General features: G+C 43.0%; 1 protein-coding gene across 1 annotated transcript in view; it reads left to right on the top strand.

Annotated features, from left to right (window-relative positions):
* The window catches only part of tnr (tenascin R (restrictin, janusin)), a 167,825-nt gene that overhangs the window by 96,404 nt on the left and 48,829 nt on the right, over positions 1–22,592 (top strand). The window contains exons 13-15 of the mRNA XM_059983537.1: positions 7,666–7,796; positions 10,440–10,572; positions 17,095–17,246. Coding sequence (XP_059839520.1) covers positions 7,666–7,796; positions 10,440–10,572; positions 17,095–17,246 — 416 coding nt within the window. The remainder of the gene's footprint in view (positions 1–7,665; positions 7,797–10,439; positions 10,573–17,094; positions 17,247–22,592) is intronic.

The raw sequence follows: 22,592 nt of genomic DNA on the forward strand, positions 1-22,592 counted from the left end.
AGAGCTAACTTCTCTTTATATCTCAGGTCTTTTAGTCCTGGCAATATTCTCAATTTTTTTTCTGCTGCACTCTTTCCAAGTTTAACCACATCTTTTCTATAATAGGGAAACAAAAACTATACATATTTACATTGAACATAGAACAGTACACCCTAGAAACAGGCCTTACAGCCAACAATGTTGTACCAAACCAGCTAAAAAGTATATTTAAAAAAAAAACAAAAAATAATTTCTCCGACCTACACAATGTCCATTTCCTCCATCTTCCTATTCATGTGCCTATCCAAACGTCTCTTAAAAGCCTCTAATGTATTTGCCTCTGCCACCACACAAGGCAGCTCATTCCAGGTATCCATCACTCTTTGAGTAAAAAACTTGCCCCTCACATCTCCCTTGAACCTTCTCCATCTTATCTTCAATGCATGCCCTGGGAAAAAGATACTCCTTGTCTATTCTATGGATGCCTCTCATAACCTTATAAACCTCTATCAGATCTCCTGTCACCTTTTGTTGCTACAGAGAAAACAACCTAAGTTTGTCCAGCCTTTCATGATAGCATATGCTCTCTGAACCAGGCAGCATCCTGGTGAACCTCTTCTGCACCCTCTCTAAAGCTTCAACATCCTTCAACCAGAACCGTGTGCAATACTCCAGATGTAGCCTAACCAGAGTTCTAGAAAGATGCAATATAACCTATTGACTTTTGAACACAATACCTCGATTTTTCCCAAGGTGTCTCACTAATGACTTGTGCATAATATTCAAAGCAACATAATGTCTGAACTCATATCCTCACTGTCCTGACTAATGAAGGCCATGGTGCAAAGTGCCTTTCTTACAGCCCTGTCTACCTGTGATGCGCATTGGAATTCCTAGGTACCACCATTCCATTACACTCCCTAGTGCCCTGCCATTAATAAGACAAAGACTACACTGCATTACTTTACACTTATCTATATTGAGATCCATTATCACAATCCCCTATAATCTATGATAATTTTCTTCACTATCAACATCTCTTAATTTTATGTAATCTGAAACTTAACCATATAACAATTACAGCACAGAAACAGGCCATCTGGGCCCTTCTAGTCCGTGCCAAACGCTTACTCTCACCTAGTCCCACTGACCCGCACTCAGCCCATAACCCTCCATCCCTTTCCTGTCCATATACCTATCCAATTTTACTTTAAGTGACAATACCAAACCTGCCTCTACCACTTCTACTGGAAGCTCGTTCCATACAGCTACCACTCTCTGAGTAAAGAAATTCCCCCTCGTGTTACCCTTAAACTTTTGCCCTCTAACTCTCAACTCATGTCCTCTTGTTTGAATCTCCCCTACTCTCAATGGAAAAAGCCTATCCACGTCAATGCTATCTATCTCTCTCATAATTTTGAATACCTCTATCAAGTCCCCCCTCAACCTTCTACGCTCCAAAGAATAAAGACCTAACTTGTTCAACCTTTCCCTGTAACTTAGGTGCTGAAACCCAGGTAATTTTATTGATTAATCAATAATCAATAATCAACTTTATTGATTAACTCTTGTGCTTTTGCTTCCAGGTCATCTAATTAAATAACAACTAATGGAAGTCCTAACACTACACAGCACTAGTCACCGGCCTCCATTCTGAGAAACAACTTTCAGCTACGACCCTCTGCTTCCTACCACTGAGTTGATTTTGAATCCACCCTTGGATTCCTTGGGACCTAATCCTCTGGTCTAACCTACCATACCGGACCTTGCTGAAGTCTATATAGCCAATATTCATTGTTTACCCTCATGTACTCTTTTGGTTACTTTCAAAAAAAACTCTCATCAGCATGATTTTCCACACACAAAGTCGTGATGACTCTTTCTAATCAGACATTGTTTATCAAAGTGCTGTCCCTCAGAATTCCCATCACTGATGTAAGGCTGATTGGCCTTCAGTTCTCTGACTTGTCCTTGCAAACTTTCATAAACAACAGAATATTAGCCACCTTCCAGTCTTTGGGAACTTCACTGGTGATGAAGCAAATATCTGCAAGGGCCTCTACGATTTCCTGTCTAGCTTCCCACAGAGTCTGAGGATGCGCTCAGTCATGTGCTGGGGATTTATCCATTTACTGTGCTGTAAATGTAGATACCTTTTCCCAGGTAACATGCATTTTCTCCACAAGATATCCACTTGTTTCCCTCATTGCTTGACCAATGATGGTTTTCTTTTTAGTAAGCTTTGAGGAGAAATATTCGTTAAAAAACCCACCCATATTCTGAAACTCGAGACATAGATGGCCCTGCTAATCTCTAAGGAGACTTACTCTCTCCAAAGCCATCCTCCTACTCTTAATACAGCTTCAGATCCTCGTGGGATTTCCCTTAACCTTATCCATCTCATACATTTCTTCGCTCTCCTGATTTTCCTCCTGTGCATTCTTCATTCATTCATATTTGATCTCTTAAGTTCAATGCATACTTTCTATTTTTTCCCTAACTATCTCTTGTTAACTAGGGTTCCTAACAGGAACTCCTGGAATTTGATATCACACTCTTAAAACCCTCTCGCCTGACATTTATTCCTTTCCTTTCAACCAGGATCACCCAGTCAAGTGGTCTTTGAGTCCAGGAATTCTTTCTACCACTTACTCTCCTAATGCATAGCTGCAAGGTTTTCAATACCATCCTGAGTGTTTCTTCTCTCTAAACAGTGCTGGGCCAGAAGTCCCCAGGAGTCGATCGGAAGACTGAATTTCTTTGAGGACTGAATGTAACTGGAACATTATTAATAGAGATTTTGGGCTGGGAGAGAGTTCTGATATTCCTTCCCAGCAACGTGCAGCTTTTTGCAGAGGTGCTGTTGGTGGAGGTTGCCCACTGCCTTCAGTTGCCTGCTGCAGGAAACCTGGGTCTTTGTCACATAGAGGAAGGCAGCCATTACTGCCTGTAGCATGACAAGTTTTGTTCCGGGTCTGAGGACTTGATCTTCAAATACTCCTGAGACTGATTTTCTAGTCTCAGTTTGCTGAGTGTTGGTGGCCCATGTTGTGACTTTTTGGTTAATACTTCACTGGCAGTCCTGGTAGCTTTTACAGCGAGTTTGTTCCTGTAATTGTCATGGCCACTGTACGGACACCATCCGTCTCATGTTACGGACAGCAAAGCAACCAAAGGGTGGATGTTCAGAGAAGCACACTGTGCAATGTTCCATTTTTTTGTTAAAAGTATTGCTCTGAACATGAAAATTTTACATGACTTGAAAACTGTATGGCTCTTTATATTAACATTATATAAAAGAAAACTCCAGCTGTGCAGCAACAAAGGCTATGTGTGCAGGAGCATTTCAGCTACTGTGCGGCTGTGCACCCACGCAGCAGAAAGGAAACGGTGCCTCGGTGGAACTCGCATCTCCTGACTTTACTAATTTACAGCTGTAACTCCCTGGGTCGCCTCAGGCTCGCTCAGCTCGTTCTTGTCTAGGGGGAGCAGCCTTCAGCCCCGCCAAACTGGGTAATCAGCTGGTGTGGATGCTGTGTGATGTCCCCGCCTCGCCCAAAAACAGACAGTACACCATATGCGATTAAATGAGTACAATTTATAAAGGTTACTATAACTAAGTGATTAATAACGATACAGTATATATGAAGAGAAAATTAAAGAAAAGGCGCCAAACTTATCAAAGTCCAAACCACTTCGTGCACAGCCATTGGAGCTCAATTACTGAAGTCTTCTGGCCACCATTCGATCCCCTCCAAACTCCTCGACTTGCAGCTCAGGACCCTCCGAACTCCTCGACTCTCCAAACAGCTCAGGACCCTCCGAGTGGTCAACCAAGCACATCTAGCTTCATCCCCCCTCCCGGAGAATCTCCCGGCCTCGGACCCCCCTTTGGGGTCCGATCCTCGCCCAGCTTAGAGCATTGCGTCCTCTCTCTCGACCTCGCGCCGATCTGCCCAAAAGCCCGTCAACAAAAGCTTACAGACTCAGAAGAAAGAACATTAATCCCCATTTGGTTTACAAAGGAATACCATTCTCGTTAACAGTAAATTAGCATTCCTGCTAGTTAACAAAAGGAAACCCTTTCCCAACAGTAACAAAGAAAAAAAAAACCCCTTTACACAGCCATGGTGTCACAGAGTCACATACCACCACAGCACAGAAACAGGCCTTTTATCCCATTTAGTCCATGCTGATGCTTACTCTGCCTAATTCCATTGACCCACACCTGGAACATAGCCATCCATACCTCTCCCATCTATGTACTTATACAAACTTCTCTTAAATGGTGCATTAAACCTGTACACACCACTCCCACTGGTGGCTCGATTCACACTTTAAGTGAAGACGTTTCTCCTCAGGTTCCCCTTATATGTTTCATTTTTCACACTTAACCTTTGAACTCTAGTTCTAGTCTCACCCAAACTCTGTGCTTATAAAAAAAACACAAACAGGAGAAAATCTGAAGGTGCTGGTAATCCAGGCAACACAGACAAAATGCTAGAGGAATTCAGCAGGACAAGGAGCATCTATGGACAAGAGTACAATCGAGAAAGATAATAAGTCAAGTTGCAGTTTCAGAAATCTGCATGCTGTTGATGGAAAAGACTGATAATGATGAGAGTGACGCAGGATTGAATGGTCTTGAGATTTATAATGTGAAAACTAACAGGAGACAAGCAATATGGCTAACACCAGAAGTGAATGGTAAAGTAATTAAATTGGACACTAGCTCAGCTGTTCCAGTCATTGTACAAAATGAGTCTGAATGGTATTTAAATACTGAACTGAAGCATGCAGATATCCAAAAAATACCTGTGGCTGCCAAATCTCAAGGTGAGTAATTTATACATTCTTTGAATGTACTTTGATTTGAAAAAGTAATTTGTGTGGGAGTGACATTCGTAACAGTGAAACACAACAAACAACAACCTACATTGGGTGTGTATATGGTAAAATAGGAGGGCTAGTATTGTGGGACTGTGATTGGCTGAGACAACTGCAGCTTGATTAGAGATCCATCCACCATTTGCATATCACATGCTCTGCAAATCCAGTCAACTCAAAGCCAATTAAGAAAGGTACTGGATAATGGCACAGCGGTGCTTAAGTATGTCATTTGGAAAACTCAAGCAAATCGAGGGTAAAATTGTCTTAAATGAAAACGCCACACCCAAGTTTTACAAACCCTGTCTGGTTTCTTATACCATCCATGGTAAAGTAGCCAGTGAATGAGATTGAATGGAGGTCTGAAGGAATTCTTTCCAAGATTGATTAGAGCCCAAGGTCAACACCAGATGTTCCAGTAGCCAAGAAGAATGGGGCTGTCAGGATCTGATTTTAAGGTCACCATTAACCCAGTACTGAAAGTAGATCGAGACTCTCTGCCCAGGATAGAGGATATCTTTGCAATCCTTTCTGGAGGGAAACACTTCAGCAAAGTGGACACAGCTGAGGCCTACCTACAGATGGAGATGGAAGAAGGGTCCAAAGTGTTTCTGACCATAAACACACACAAGGGGCTTTATCACTACAATTGGCTTATTTTTGGAGAAGCATCTGCACCCACACTCTGGCAGAAAGCTTTGGACCAGGAACTGCAAGGCTGCCCAGGCACTCAGTGTTACCTGAATGACATCATTGCTACTGATGAGGATGACAGGCAACATCTCAAGACAATGTTAAAAAGATTAGAAGATTATGAGCTCAGAGCACAATGCAACAAATATGAATTCTTTAAACAAAGCATTCCTACTGTGGTCACACCATTGATACACAAGTGTGCCGAGAAAATTTTAGCAGTGGTGGATGCCCAAGGCCAAAGGATGTGTCAGAGTTGTGGTCCTTTTTTGGATTTCTCAATTACTGTAACGGATTCTTGACGAACCTGGCTACTGTGGTCCACCCCTTGAACTCATTGTTACAGATTTGGAATAAGTGGCAGTGGACAATGTGAATGAGGAGCAGCGTGAGGAGCCTTTGCAAAAGGTGAAGGAAATGGTGACATCAGACACTGTACTCAATAATTATGATCAGCATTGTCTAATGAAGCTTGCCTGTGACACCTTGCCCAATGGGATAGGTGCAGCCATATCACATGTTGTGAGTGATGGAAGTGAAAGGACTTTGAATTGCATTAGCACTGCAAAGATTATGCGAAGATTGACAGAGAGGCCTTGAGTATGGTGTGGGTGCAGATCATTTCAACCAGTACTTGTATGGGAGAGATTTTACCCTCGTTACTGATCATCAACCACTAGAGTCCATTTTCAATCTACTGAAGGGTGTTCCACTAACAACAGCAGCACAAATGCAGAGATGGGCTCTGTTTCTTGGAGGACACAATTACAACATCGAATTCAAGAGGACAACTAATCATGGAAATGCTAATAGGTTGTCCTGTTTACCCTTAGAAAAGGAAATACCTGAAAAAAATTACAAAAGAAGTCAATCCCCTTGAGGTATTCTCTCCAATGCAATTTGAAAGTCTCCCTATTACGGCCGAGATGATTCAAAGGAAACCAGAAAAGGCTCCCCACTGTCTTAGGTCTACATGGCAACTCAAAATGGCTGGAATGTGCATTAGAAACCCCAGTTTCCCCACTTTTAGCTGTGCCAGAATGATGTTGCCCTTGACAGGGGTTGCCTTACGTGGGGATTGAGAGCTGTTGTACCTTCCAAGCTGAGAGCCAAAGTGTTGGAAGAGCCACTATACGTGCCAGTCTTCTAGGCATGGTCAAAATTAAAGCGTTGGCTCACAGCTTCGTCTGATAGCCTTGGCACGTTGACAGATCAGCAGGTTGAGCAGTTTGCAATGCACTGTTTGGGAAGAAAGGTGTCCAGAGCTATCAATACCTCTTCCTGTAGTCCCAGAGTCAATTCCTACAACTAGCATGAGGACTCAGAACCACAAATCTCAACTCCCTGGTCAGGAAAGCCATTAACCCACAAGAGTAAGAAATCCTCCAAAGCAAATAAATCTTTAGGCCTGAATTTAAATTTACTAAAATTTAGTAAATTTAAAATTTACTATGCTGTGGCTGTCTATATAGTAGCAGTAGTAGTATTACATCATATTTTGTGTGTGTGTGTGTGTGTGTAAAGAAATAGATAGCGATAGTTATATTAGATAACTAGAGAGTAATATGTTGCATATTTGAGTTGAGATGCATTCTATATTGAGTTAGAGTTTATAGCTAGGCAAAGAGGAGTATGGTGTATGTAATATTTGAATAATATTGTAAATATATTGTTTGTTTCAGCATTCCTTGTTTACATAATTCCTTACGGGTTATATGTAAAAGTATGTGAATGACATACGCCATTACACTACCGCGTCATCAATGCACACCTCGCTAAGTAAAAACTAAACATACACAAGTTATCACCAACTCTGGCTTTTTCTTTCAATTTGTTTTTGGAGTTAAAAAACTTAACAGGTATTTCAGGAATTCTATTCAGATAGGAAGAAGTGCAGCTGGATACGGAGAGGAATTAACATGGAGAGAACTTAATTGTTGGCAGCACGCCAGTGAAGAGGAGCTTGGATGACACATAACAACAATGACGACGGGGTTTGATAACCATTGTGAGACAGTCAGTACCTATCTAGTGAGAGTCTTGGCTTCCCTTCCCTGTTAACTGGTCTGAGGAGACAATTGCTGACTAAGACTTTCTCTATTGCAGTTCTAGATTCCCCAAAGAACCTGACGGCCAGTGACGTGAGCCAGAAGAGTGCACGAATTTCCTGGCAGGCCCCCGAGGCTCAGATTGAGAAGTATGTCCTGGTATATGAGGACAGCAGTGGGCAACAGAAGGTAGGCCTGGGCAGCACGTACTCCACAACACAAACTTAGAAACAGATCAGCAACGGGGCAATGGTTCTATAACCTCCATCCATATACATCCCCACCACTGAGCTTCTACATCTTGGTGTGAGGTGAATCAAAAGGAGTAGAGACACCCTGCCAAAGTTTTAGAGCAGGAGACAAAGTGTGATGTGAAGAGTGGGAACATTCCCTCAATATCCAACCATCCAGGAAAAATCACTTCCCTTGTTCAGCAGAATCCACTGCCGGTACTCACACCAAGACACACGTAGATTGCCCCATGCTGACCTCTCAGATGTTGACTGACCTGACACCAACTTCACAGGTAATACCTCAGACAGGCCCCACACTGACCTGAGTTCCATGGAACAAACTGATCTTATGGAGCTCCAACCTCTCCAGTCTCGCCTCATTCTTGCTGAATCCCCTCTGCACTCTCTCCTGTGCAATCATATCCCACGGTGTGGTGACCAGAACTGCACACTGCTTTCCAGCTGTGACTTGACCAATGTTTTGAAGCTGTACCATACCTCCCCCTTACTCAACTAATCTTGATTAAATTAAAGCAATATTCCACCTGGACCATCTCTGCCATCTCTCTCCCGTTTCTTGATCTTTCTCAGGAGACAGATTATCCACCAACATCTGTTACAAGCCCACTGACTTCCTTGAACACCTCCTCCCACCTTATCACTCGTAAGGACACGATTCTTTCTCTCGGTTTCTATTACCATCACATGTTCTTAATATCTTGCAGCACGGTAACAGCCTTTTAGCTGAATGAGTTCACTGTGCCCAATTATACCCACGTGACAAATTAACCAACTAAATAGTACGTCCTTGGAATGTGAGAGGAAACAGGAGCACCCAGAAGAAACCCATGAGGTCCTGGAGCGAACACACAAACTCCTTACACGTTGAACATAGAAATCTACAGCACATTACCGGCCCTTCGTCCCACCATGTAAACTTCTCCCTCACCAGCATCTCAGACCCTAAACACTTCTTCCAGCTGAAGCAGTGAATCCTCTGGCCCTGTTCATCACAAACAGTGCTTTTGATGTGGTCCAATCTACTTCAATGAGACTGGTGTTTTGTACCCCATAACAGGTTAAAAAGGACCAGCAGAAATGGACACACCTGGAGTCTGAGTCTTCCGTTATAAACACTATTTTATTAGTAACTACGTGATAAAGTAATATAAAACAAGATAAAGTAAACAGGTTAGCAAAGTATATGCGTATATAAGTGAGTAAATAAAGTTCCCAAGCTTCTCCCAGCTCAGGAGATTAGATGATACAGTATGGTAAGCAGTCAGTTCAGTTCTGGAATTTGAATTGAGTACAGTTGGAGAGAGGGAGAGGGAGATATGGTTTGTCTTCCCAATGCTGATGCCATTGATCCTCCACGTTGTCCTCCTGCTCCCAAAACATATCAAAGTCACCAACTTGTGACCACAAAAAGAGGACCGTCTTCTGTGGTGGAGTTATCAACCCAGGCCAGGGTTAAACATGCTGATAGCTCCCCACCAGTCGCTCGTTCGTCCACACTGTGAGCAAAAACCCCACCCTTGTCGTGGGCAAAGCTCACCTGTGTCTGATCATAAATCCAACTGACCTTGTATATCTATCACAAGCGCAGAACACTAACTATCCATCATATAGCTCCGCCTTTCAGTTTCCAAGGCAACTCACAGACTTTCTCTCCGTTGCTGAAATAGCCCACACAATGTTCACTCCCTCTCTCTCTTTTTAAAGGAACAGTCCACTTTAGAATAATCCTTCATATCTTGTCACACTGGTCACAAACTGGGTGAAGTTTTCGCTGAGCACCCTTGGTCCATTCGCCGTGGCTGCCTGGAACTCCTGGGTGTCCGCTATTTTAATTCCCCTCCCCACTCCCACACTAGCCTGATCTATCTCTCCTTGGACTGTTCCACTGCCAGGGTGAGGTGAAACACAAGTCAGAGGGAAAGCACCTCATGTTCTGCCTGGTAGTCTATAATCAAATGGCATGAACATTCAATTCTCCAGCTTCAAGTCCCTCCTCTGTCCCCATCTACCAAGTTCTTTCCACACACACGCCCGCCCCATCACCCTGTTCCTTTCCTCAACTCTCCCATTAGCCACACACTCCTCCCACTGCTTCCCCTCCCTCACAATTCACATCCACATAGTTATTGTACATAATAAACATTCAGGGTCTCAGTACCAAAGTATCATTCATCAGAGGCTTCCAGTCACAAAGGTAACACTCATTGTCTCCCATTACTAAACCAAGCAGCACATGTGGAGGGAATTGGGCAGTCGAAGTTTGAGTTAGAACATTCATCTTGCCCTTCATTAAGTCCAGAAGAAGGTCTATATAAAACTATTTGTGCAACGATGGTGATTTTATATATTGGTAAGAGTGCTCAAGTTATGTACGTGTCCACTTCCTCCACCCTATGGGAAAAAAATGGTTCTACTCACCACTTCTGAATGGCTTTGCTTTCATGATATTACTTTCTGTACATGGCTCTCAAATGAGGCACTTATGAAGATGAGTGATGCGTGCCCGAGGACTCTGTTAGGTTGGGGATGGATGCAATAGTATGTAACTTACTGCAACTTTCCAATCGCACCCTTATAGGAACTGATCTTGGAAGCAGAGGATACTTGGATACAACTGGAGGGCTTGCTGGAAGCCACTGAGTACACACTGAGACTTCAGTCTGCGCATGATACTCTACTCAGTTTACCAGATGAGATTGTGTTCACCACAGGTAGGAGGATCCTAAGACACTGTTATCTACCCAATATTGAGGTACTGTGGCTACTGAAACAAAGAACAATACAGCACAGTACAGGCCATTCAGCCCACAATGTTGTGCCGACCCTCAAACCCTGCCTCCCATATAACCCTCCACATTAAATTCCTCCATATACCAGTCTAGTAGTCTCTTAAATTTCACTAGTGTATCTGCCTCCACCACTGACTCAGGCAGTGCATTCCATGCACCAACCAGTCTGAGTAAAAAACCTTCCTCTAATATCCCCCTTGAACTTCCCTCCCCTTACCTCAAAGTCATGTCCTCTTGTATTGAGCAGTGGTGCCCTGGAGAAGAGGCACTGGCTGTCCACTCTGTATATTCCTCTTAATATCTTGTATACCTCTATCATGTTTTCTCTCATCCTCCTCCTCTCCAGAGAGTAAAGCCCTAACCCCCTTAATCTCTGATCATAATGCATACTCTCTAAACCAGGCAGCATCCTGGTAAATCTCCTCTGTACCCTTTCCAATGCTTCCACATCCTTCCTATAGTGAGGCGACCAGAACTGGACACAGTACTCCGTGTGGCCTAACCAGAGTTTTATAGAGCTGCATCATTACCCTGCGACTCTTAAACTCTATCCCTTGACTAATGAAAGCTAACACTCCATAAGCTTTCTTAACTACCCTATCTACCTGTGAGGCAACTTTCAGGGATTTGTGGACATGTACCCCTAGGTCCCTCTGTTCCTCCACACTACCAAGTATCCTGCCATTTACTTTGTACTCTGCCTTGGAGTTTGTTTTTCCAAAGTGTACCACCTCACACTTCTCTGGGTTGAACACCATCTGCCACTTCTCAACCCACTTCTGAATCCTATCAATGTCTCTCTGCAATCTCCGACAATCCTCTACACTATCCACAACACCTCCAACCTTTGTGTCAACTTGCCAACCCACCCTTCCACCCCCACATCCAGGTCGTTAATAAAAATCACAAAAAGTAGAGGTCCCAGAACAGATCCTTGTGGGATACCACTAGTCACAACCCTCCAATCTGAATGTACTCCCTCCACCACGTCCCTCTGCCTTCTGCAGGCAAGCCAATTCTGAATCCACCTGGCCAAACTTCCCTGGATCCCATGCCTTCTGACTTGATGAATAAGCCTACCATGTGGTACCTTGTCAAATGCCTTACTAAAATCCATGTAGATCACATCCACTGCACTACCCTCATCTATATGCCTGGTCACCACCTCAAAGAACTCTATCAGGCTTGTTAGACACAATCTGCCATGTTGACTGTCCCTGATCAGACCATGATTCTCTAAATGCCCATAGATTCTATCCCTAAGAATCTTTTCCAACAGCTTTCCCACCACAGGTGCAAGGCTCACTGGTCTATAATTACCCGGACTATCCCTTCTACCTTTTTTGAACAAGGGGACAACATTTGTCTCCCTCCAATCCTCCAGTACCACTCCTGTGGACAACGAGGACATAAAGATCCTAGCCAGAGGCTCAGCAATCTCTTCCCTCACCTTGTGCAGCAGCCTGGGGAATATTCCATCAGGCCCTGGGGACTTATCCATCCTAATGTATTTTAACAACTCCAACATGCTCTAGAACATCAACCTCACCATCTCCCTCTCATTGGTGAATACCGAAGAGAAGTATTCATTGAGGACCTCGCTCACTTCCACAGCCTCCAGGCACATCTTCCCACATTTATGTCTAATTGGTCCTAACTTCACTCCTGTCATCCTTTTGTTCTTCACATAATTGAAGAATGCCTTGGGGTTTTCCTTTACCCTACTCGCCAAGGCCTTCTCATGCCCCCTTCTTGCTCTCCTCAGCCCCTTCTTAAGCTCCTTTCTTGCTATCCTGTATTCCTCAATAGCCCCATCTGATTCTTGCTTCCTAAACTTCACGTGTGCTGCCTTCTTTCATCTGACTAGATTCTCCACCTCACTTGTCATCCATGGTTCTTTCACCCTACCATTCTTTATCTTCCTCACCGGGACAAATATATCCCTAACATCCTGCAAGAGATCCCTAAACATCGACCACATGTCCATAGTACATGTCCCTGCAAAAACATCATCCCAATTCACACCCGCAAGTTCTAGCCTTGTGGTCTCATAATCTGCCCTTTCCCAATTAAAAATTTTCCTGTCCTGTCTGATCCCATCCTTTTAGACAATAGACAATAAGTGCAGAAGTAGACCATTCGGCCCCTCGAGTCTGCACCGCCATTCTGAGATCATGGCTGATCATTCACTATCAGTACCCAGTCCCTGCCTTGTCCCCATATCCCTTGATTCCCCTATCCATCAGATATCTATCTAGCTCCTTCTTGAAAGCATCCAGAGAATTGGCCTCCACCGTCTTCCGAGGCAGTGCATTCCACACCTCCACAACTCTCTGGGAGAAGAAGCTCTTCCTCAACTCTGTTTTAAATAACTGACCTCTTATTCTCAATCCATGCCCTCTGGTACTGGACTCTCCCAACATCTGGAACATATTTCCTGCCTCAATCCTATCAAATCCTTTAATTATCTTAAACGTTTCAATCAGATCCCCTCTCAATCTCCTCAATTCCAGTGTGTACAAGCCCAATCTCTCCAATCTCTCTGCGTAAGACAGCCCTGCCATCCCAGGAATCAACCTAGTGAATCTAAGCTGCACTTCCTCAATTGCCAGAATGTCCTTCCTTAAACCTGGAGACCAAAACTGTACACAATATTCCAGGTGTGGTCTCACCAGGACCCTGTACAAATGCAAAAGGACATCCTTGCTCTTGTACTCAATTCCCCTTGTAACAAAGGCCAACATTCCATTTGCCCTCTTCACTGCCTGTTACACTTGCTCATTCACCTTCATTGACTGGTGAACTAGGACTCCTAGGTCTCTTTGCATTTCTCCCTTACCTAACTCTACACAGTTCAGACAATACTCTTCCTCTTGTTCCTGCTTCCAAAGTGGATAACTTCACATTGAATGACATCTGCCAAGTATCTGCCCACTCACCCAGCCTATCCAAGTCTCCCTGTATTCTCCTAACGTCCTCTTCGCATGTCACACTGCCACCCAGTTTAGTATCGTCAGCAAACTTGCTGATATAGTTTTCAATGCCCTCATCTAAATTGTTGACATAAATCGTAAAGAGCTGTGGTCCCAATACAGAGCCCTGTGGTACCCCACTAGTCACCTCCAGCCAGTCCGAGAAACACCCATTCACTGCTACCCTTTGCTTTCTATCTGCCAACCAGTTTTCTATCCATGTTGAAACCCTGCCCCCAATGCCATCAGCTCTGATTTTACTCACCAATCTCCTATGTGGCACCTTATCGAATGCCTTCTGAAAATCTAGGTACACAACATCCACTGGCTTACCCTCGTCTAACATCCTTGTTACACCCTCAAAAAACTCCAACAGATTAGTCAAGCATGATTTGCCCTTGGTAAATCCATGCTGGCTCGGCCTAATCCTATTTCTGCCATCAAGAAGTGCCACTATTTCGTCCTTAATAATGGACTCAAGCATCTTCCTCACGACTGACGTTAGGCTAACAGGGCGATAGTTCTCCGTTTTCTCCTTCCCTCCCTTCTTGAAAAGTGGGATAACATTAGCCACTCTGCAATCTTCAGGAACTGATCCTGAATCTAAGGAACATTGGAAAATGATTACCAATGCATCCGCAATTTCCTGAGCCACCTCTTTTAGAACCCTCGGATGCAGACCATCTGGACCCGGGGATTTATTAGCCTTCAGTCCTACCAGTCTACTCATCACAGTTTCTTTCCTAATGTCAATCTGTCTCAATTCCTCTGATAATGTTAAAGGCCAAGGAGCAGTGGTCACTGTCCCCCAGATGCTCACCCACTGAGAGATCTGTGACCTGACCTGGTTCATTACCTAATACTAGATCTCGTATGCCATTCCCCCTAGTCGGCCTGTCAACATATCGTGACAGGAATTTGTCCTGGACTCACTTAACAAACTCTACCCCATCTAAACCATTGGAACTAATCAGGTGCCAATCAATATTAGGGAAGTTAAAGTCACCCATGATAACAACCCTGTTATTTTTGCACCTTTCCAAAATCTGCCTCCCAATCTGCTCCTCAGTATTGCTGCTACCAGGGGGGCCTATAGAATACTCCCAATAGAGTAACTACTCCCTTCCTGTTCCTGACTTCTACCCATACTGACTCAAAAGAGGATCCTGCTACATTATCTAACATTTCTGTAGCTGTAATAGTATCCCTGAGCAGTAATGCCACCCCTCTTCCCCTTTTCCCCCCTCCCTATCCCTTTTAAAGCACTGAAATCTGGGAATATTGAGAATCCATTCCTGCCCTGGTTTCAGCCAAGTCTCTGTAATGGCCACTACATCATAATTCCATGTATGTATCCAAGCTCTCAGTTCATCACCTTTGTTCCTGATGATTCTTGCTTTGAAGTACACACACTTTAGCCCTTCTACCTTACCACCTTTACACCCTTTATTCTGTTTCTTTTTCCTCAAAGCTTCTTTATATGCTCGATCTGGCTTTACTCCATGCACTGTACTTGCAGCTCTCACATGACCTTTATCCTCCTCCACCTCACTATCTGCTCTAACACTCTGGTTCCCCTCCCCCTGCAAATCTTGTTTAAACCCCCTGGAGCAGCACTAGCAAATCTTCCCACAAAGATGTTAGTCACCCTCCAGTTCAGGCGCAACCTGTCCCGTCGGAACAGGTCCCACCTTCCCTGGAACAAGGCCGAATTGTCCAGAAACATGACACCCTGCCTCCTGCACCAACTCCTTAGCCATGTATTTAGCTGCATTCTCTTCCTATTTCTAGCCTCACTAGCACGTGGCACGGGTAGCAGTCCTGAGATTGCAACCTGAAATTTAATCGTGTAATTTCAGATTTATTGACACCACATGACTGTGGTTGGAAAATAAATACTTCAGGGTACAAGCTGTTGCCCGGTTATGCACATCCCTACATTCTAGAGAACTCCCATTGTAACATCAAATTCAAGAGTCTAACAAACATATCTAATTTCATTCCTACGAACAATAGAAATAGTTTCCCCTCTCTCAATTTTTAGTAATCGTCCTTTCATATCAGTCTCATGTGCTTTCAATGCCATTCGTTATAATACTATGGAGCCCCCTATACCCCTTTACATCCAGCATTCCCTAACCTTGCTATCCTTAGCTTTCACACTTACTGGAGCTTGTTGGCCCTGAGCTCGACTGTCTCCTGTGAATAAGTAGATGTGCATTGCTCTCAATTGACCTTCACCATGTCCTCTTCATTGTACATTGAAATCGGCCTCCTATTAATATAGGAGCTTAAGTTCTGGATCATTCTTATCCCTCCCCATAACTATGTTGAAACTTAGAGAATTATGATCAATTATTACTAAAATGCTCCCCCCAGTGAAAATTCCCCAAGATTAGGCCATGTGTAGTCCCTTCTCAACTATGTATTGCCTCTCAAACTCATCCCCTCTTGATTTGATATTTTCATCCTGTGAAGAAGCCCCTATTTACCATATGTCTCCCATAATATCACAAATTTCCTTTTGATCTCCCCTCCAGAAAAAACAACTCAACCCTCTCCCTAACCTATCCATATAGCTAATAGTCTAACAGCCTAGTAAATCTCTTCTGCACACTTTTCTTCCTGTAATGGGGTTACTAAAACAGCACATAATGCTTCAAATGTAGCCAAATCAAATTTGATACGTTGCTGAGTTCTTCCAGCATTTTGTGTTTGTTGTTGGAGATCTCCAGCTTCTGCAGAATATCGAGTGTTTATTGGCTTCTCCAAGCTTCTCAGGATATGCTTACCGTGAAGTAGGTTAAGTCTCTTTGGGTGTTCAATGAGGCCCCTCAGTGAAAATTATATGAGGCATACAGAAAGCTTTTCCATAAAGCTGCAGTAAGTTGGGGAAAAGTTTAAAGGAGATGTGCAAAGCAGATTATTTTTCTCTCAGAATGGTGGGTACTTAGAACAGGGTGCTGGTGGGAGAAGATACAATAGAATTTTGTTTTATTTGGTGATATAACATAGCAACCTTTCCAACCCAATGAGTCTGCACTGCCCAATTTCACCAAAGAACCTACCAACCTGCACGCCTTTGGAACGTGGGAAGAAATGGGGACACCTGGAGGAAACTGATGCAGTCTTGGGAAGAAAGTACCTACCTCCTTACCTTCAGGCAGCGGAGAATTGAACCTGGGTCACTGGTGCTGAAATGGCATTATGCTAAATGTTACACTATTGTGCTGCCTTGACCTGCTGTTGAATAAGGAAAGGAGGGACATGGATCATTTGCAGGCTGGCGGGATTAGATTAATTTGTTATCATGGCGTATGCATTGTGGGCTGAATCTCACCCTTGAGAAGAATGAAATCAAAAATATAAATACAAATTGAGGGATAGGTTGCTTGGTAAATCATCTCTGGTGTTGATGAAAAGTTTAACAGCTGACATCCTGGTTATTATAAACCATTCTTCTGTATTTCAGCAAGCCGTCTCTATCCTTACCCCTGGGACTGTACTCAGCACCTACTCAATGGAGACACAATCAGTGGCATTTATAATATCTATATCAATGGAAAGCCACAGCAAATCCTTCAGGTCTTCTGCGACATGGTGACTGATAATGGGGGATGGACAGTGAGTAATGCTTCACTCTCTCTCTCTCTCTCTCTCTCTCTCTCTCTCTCTGTTATTTGCACAATGATGATAAGATAGGTGATGTCAACACATTATCTCTGTGATAAGATCCTGATCTGCATGCAATGAATCGCTGAATTAAGTGTTTTTGATCTTGTTGGTTCCAGTGATTGGCTCTTCCTAAGGTCATAGAACATGGTACAACAGGACAACACAAGAACCTATTCTTTTCTGCCAATGCATTTTCTTTACCCCTCCATTCTCTGCACACTCCTGTGCCCTTGAAAAAGTCTCTTTAAAGCCACTATTTTTATCTACCTCCACCACACCTGACTGCACATCCCTCTGACCCACCACTCGGTGTTTTTTAAAAAAAAACTTGCCCTGCAAATACAGTATCCTTTGAACTTCCTCCATCTTTAAAGCATGACCTCTTGTATTCAACATTTCAACCTTGGAGAAAGATAGTCGCCCACTGCTCCATCTGTTCCTCTCATAATCTGATATACGAACTTCTATCAGATCTCCCCTCAGCCTCTGCTACTCCAGAGAAAACAAGTTTGTCCAATCTTTCTTTATCGTACCTGTCCTCTAATCCAAGCAACATCTGCCTAAACCTCCTTTGCACCCTATTCAAAACTTGCACATCCCTCTTCTAATGGGGCTTCCAGAACTGCATGCCATATACCAGATTCAGTCTAACCAGAGTTTAATAAAGTTTCAACATAATTTCCTGACTTGAAATCAGCGACTTGACTAATAAAGGCAAACATGACACACACCTTCCTTATCATTCCATCAACCTGTGATTCAAGCTGTACAAATGGGCCAGTGGACAAGAAGTTTCCCTGCTTTCTTAGCCCCAAGAAGAGTAAAATGGAAACAAGTCGCACTGGGGGAACCAAGTCATCTGCTGGAGTGCGGAAGTCATTCTACCGGTGGAACTGAACCAGCCTTCTTACAAGGAAAGCAAGTCATCCTATTGAGGAACAAGTCAAAATGGTGGCCAACACGAGTAGTCAAAGGCAGAAGTTGACTGCACTTGTAACAGCAAACAATGTCACATGAGCAGTGTCATGGCATCAATTGTAACAAAACTAGGGAAGAAACAGATGGCAAGTCATCAAAGGTACAAAGTTCATGATATTTCATGTCAACCAGGAAACAAAAGAAACAAGCCACTCTCAGTATTCAGTGACGGTCCCACCTGACCCAAAACACGAGTTGGAGGCATGGATTCATTATTGCACTGGAGACCCCTCAACTCATAGATTCTATGCTGGCCCTCTGTAAAACAATCTAGTTGAACAATCTTCTCAATGACAATCCCCTTGGAACCATACATCATGGAAACTGACAATTCAGCCCAACTCCATGCTCATAGATACCCATCTAAAGTAATATTATTTGCCCATGTTTGACCCAACCTCACCTCAACCTTTCCTATCTATGTACCTGTATAAACATTAAACGTTGTTCGTGTGTTGACTCAGTCAGTTCTTTCCATCTATCCAGCAGTGTCTGGGAAAAGAAGCTGTCTTCTTACATCTCGTCTTATCTTAAATCTTGATTTTCCAAATCTGGATAAAAAGACAGTACACTCAGCATATTAATACTCCTCATGATTTTATTCACCTGGTTGGGTTGAGTCGTTCTCCAATCTTGGCAATCTATTTGCAAACATTTTATCACCATACAAGGAGACATCATTAGCATGCTATTCATTTGTAGTGTGTCCTCTGAATGCTTGACCTTTATATATTTATCAATCAGCTGATTAGTGATCATTATGGAAACCCAATTGTGACGTAGGAAGGGGGTCTCGTTGCTGATTGGTTGTATGGTGAACTCTGCATTGTGATCTGGAATTTTGCCCGTATTGGCTCATAAACAGAATTGAGGTCTACGTGTCTGTTTGCAGAATTGCTCAAGGGAAACCACCCTTCCAGGAATTCTCTTGCATGCTGTGTGTTTGCTTGTACCACGACTTCCACTGATGCCCAGTCGAATTTATGCCCCTCTCGATCTTCATGAGTGGAGACTGGGGAGAGTCCGCTGTGCTGCTCCACAAACATTTGATGTTCATGGATCATGGAGAATTCCCAGAAGCTACACATTTTCTGAGTCATTTCCATTTTATACACCTCTACAAGATCACCACTCAATCTTCAGTGCTCTAAGAAATGAAGTCCTGGCCAGGCCAATTAACCTAGCCTCTATAATTCAGGCCATTAATTCTAACAACATCCTTGCAAATAAACTACATACTGTATTTCCAATAGCACATTGACCAAAACTGAACACTAATCCAAGTTTTAAAGTTGTAGGCCTCACCTACAACGTGTAAAACTCTATGTGCCCTGACTGACAGAGCCCAGCCTTATTCATTGCCCTGTCTATGTGTGATGCTGCTTTCAACTCGATATGCGCTTGTACTCGCTGGTCCTTCTGATTTATTCATAGCAAGCCATTCATAGCAGGGGTGTAACTTTAAGACTTTATAAAGCACTGGTGATACCTCACCTGATGTATTGTGAGCAGTTTTGGGCCCCTTATTCAAGAAAGGATGTACTGGAGAGGGTTCAAAGGAAGGTCACGAAAATGTTTTTAGGATTGAATGGCTTACAAAGAGCATTTCATGGCACTGAGCCAGTATTCAATGGAATTCAGTAGAACGAGGGATGACCTCATTGAAACCTATCAAATGGTGAAAGGCCTTGATAGAGTGGATGTGCAGAGGATGTTTCCTTATGGTGGGAGAGTCTAAGACCAGAGGACACAGCCTCAGAACAGAGGGGTGTCCTTTTAGAATGGAGGTGAGGTTGAATTTCTTTAGCCAGAGAGTGGTGAATCTGTGGAATTCTTTGCTACAGGCAGCTATGGAGGCTGTCTTTATGTATATTTAAGACAAAGGTTGATAGATTCTTGATTGGTCAGGGCATGAAGGGATATGGGAAGAAGGCAGGAGATTGGGGCTGAGAGGAAAACTGGTCTTAGAGTATGTCATAAGCTGGTTTTATTTTCTAAAATTCATCAATTGTCAATGGGAGTCCTCAGCACGTTATCCTAATTGATAAGGATCCCTGTTACGTAATGGAAAATTTTGCATTCTTTGATAATAAATGTACTTTGAGAAACACCGAGCCGGGGATAATTCATATATGTTTAGTTTTTCTTTAGTAAGGTGGACACTTTTGACATAGTGGTGTAATGACGTATGCCATTCATATACCTTCACATATAACCCATAATGAATTATGTAAAGAACAAAGAATGCTTAAACAATAAATTTACAATATCATTAAAATATTGCTGAAATATTAAATATACAACACCCTGTCCTGCTTAGCTGTAAAATCCAATTCAATATAGAATTATATTGACTCAACTATATACACTATACTTTCAGGACATCCACAGTATAATAAATTTTAAATTATCCCTTTCAGGCCTAAAGGCTGTGGAAGATTTCTTACTCTTGTGAGATAACATCTTTCCTGACTAGAGAGGCCACTCTGCTTGGCAGGTGAGACTTTTGGATGTGAAACAATATTAGGTTCTGCGGTCTGCTCTGTGTTGGTTGTAGGAGTGGACTCTTGGACTGCAGGATTTGGTCCTGACAGCTCTGAATACCTTTATTTTGATGTGTTGGCATCCCAAACAGGGCAAGCTGCTCGATCTGCTGATCTACTGAGGCTCCTCCAACACTTTAGCTCTCAGCTTGGAAGGTACAACGGTTCTCGACCCCCACACAGTCAAGGGCAAATTCCCTCGGGCAAGGCTAAAAATGGTGGAACAGAAGCTTCTGCTGCACATTCCAGCCATTCTGGGTTGCCAGGTCGACCTGATACAGTTTTGGGTCTTTTCAGGTTTCTCTTTGGATCATCTCTGCCGTAATAGGGAGACTTTCGATTTACATTAGGGAGGATAGATCAAGAGGAGTGTCCCTTTTTGTAAAATGTTTCAAAGGGAAAATGGGACAATCCATCAGCATTTCCGTGAGTAGCTATCCTCTTGAATTCACCTTTGTAATTGTGACCTCCTGGAAACCGAACTTCCTTCTGCCTTTACGCTGCTGCTATTAGTGGAACAATCTTTTGTGGATTGAAAGAGGACACTTCGGTAGGACCTACTAGGTCTTACATAGTGAGGAGTGTGGTAGAACAAAAGGATCTGGGAATACAGGACCATAATCCCATTGAAGGTTGTATCACAGGTAGATAGAGTTGTAAAGAAAGCTATTGACACTTTGGCCTTCAGAAATCAATATATCGAGTATAGAAAATTGGGTAAGGTTGGGTGGGACTACAACCAGAGGGTGAAAGATGAGAAATTTAAGTGGAACATGAAGGGAGACTATCACTTAGAGGGTTATGTGAGTGTGGAATGGGTTGCTAGCACAAGTGATCCACGTGAGCTCGATTTAAACATTTAATAGAAGTTTGAATAGGTACATGGACAACAGAAATATGGAGGGCTATGGCCCTAGTTGTTGGGAGTAGGCAGATAGAATCTGTTCGGCAACAGTTGCCTGTCCCAAATAAGTTGCATGGTGTCCCAAGTAAGATGAGGAATTCCTGGCAATTTTCATGATTAGTTTTTGTTCTTTAAGATTTGTCCCAAGGAAGCGGCTGTCCTAATTAACCAAAAGTCCAGATAACTGTCCAGATACAGATAACTCTGTACTTATATTTATTGTATTTCTTAAGTATAACTATATTCTTTATCTTTTGTGATTTATTTGTTGGATCTGGAGTAACAGTTGTTTTGTTCTCCATTACACCTGTGTATAGGAAATGACATTAAACAATCTTGAATCTTGAGAATTAGGCGATTCGACACATTGAGTCTACTCCACCATGGTTGATCTAATATTCATCTCAACTCCACTCTCCTGGATTCTCCACATAACCTTTGACCCCTGACTAATCAAAAACCGATCAACCTTTGCTTCAAATATACTCAATGACTTGGCCTCCACAACCATTTGTGGCAATGAATTTCACAGATTCACTATCCTATGGGTAAAGAAATACTCTCTCAGCTCTGCCCTAAATGGATGTCCCTCTATTCTGAAGCTATGTCCCCTGGTCCAAGACACCCCAACTATAGGAAATAACTTCTGTATATTCACTCTATCTAGTCTTTTCAGTATTCAATAGATTTCGATGAGACATCTCTTCCTCATTCTTCTAAATCAGGCATGGGCAAACTACGGCCCGCGGGCCATATGCGGCCCGTTAAGCTTTTTAATCCGGCCCGCAGAACTTGATGAAATTATATTAATAAACCTTGTTAACGTTTTTTCCCCGCAATTCTGGCGTTTTCCCAATAGATGACGCACTC

Source organism: Hypanus sabinus, chromosome 11 (assembly GCF_030144855.1).
Source record: "Hypanus sabinus isolate sHypSab1 chromosome 11, sHypSab1.hap1, whole genome shotgun sequence".
NCBI lineage: Eukaryota > Metazoa > Chordata > Chondrichthyes > Myliobatiformes > Dasyatidae > Hypanus > Hypanus sabinus.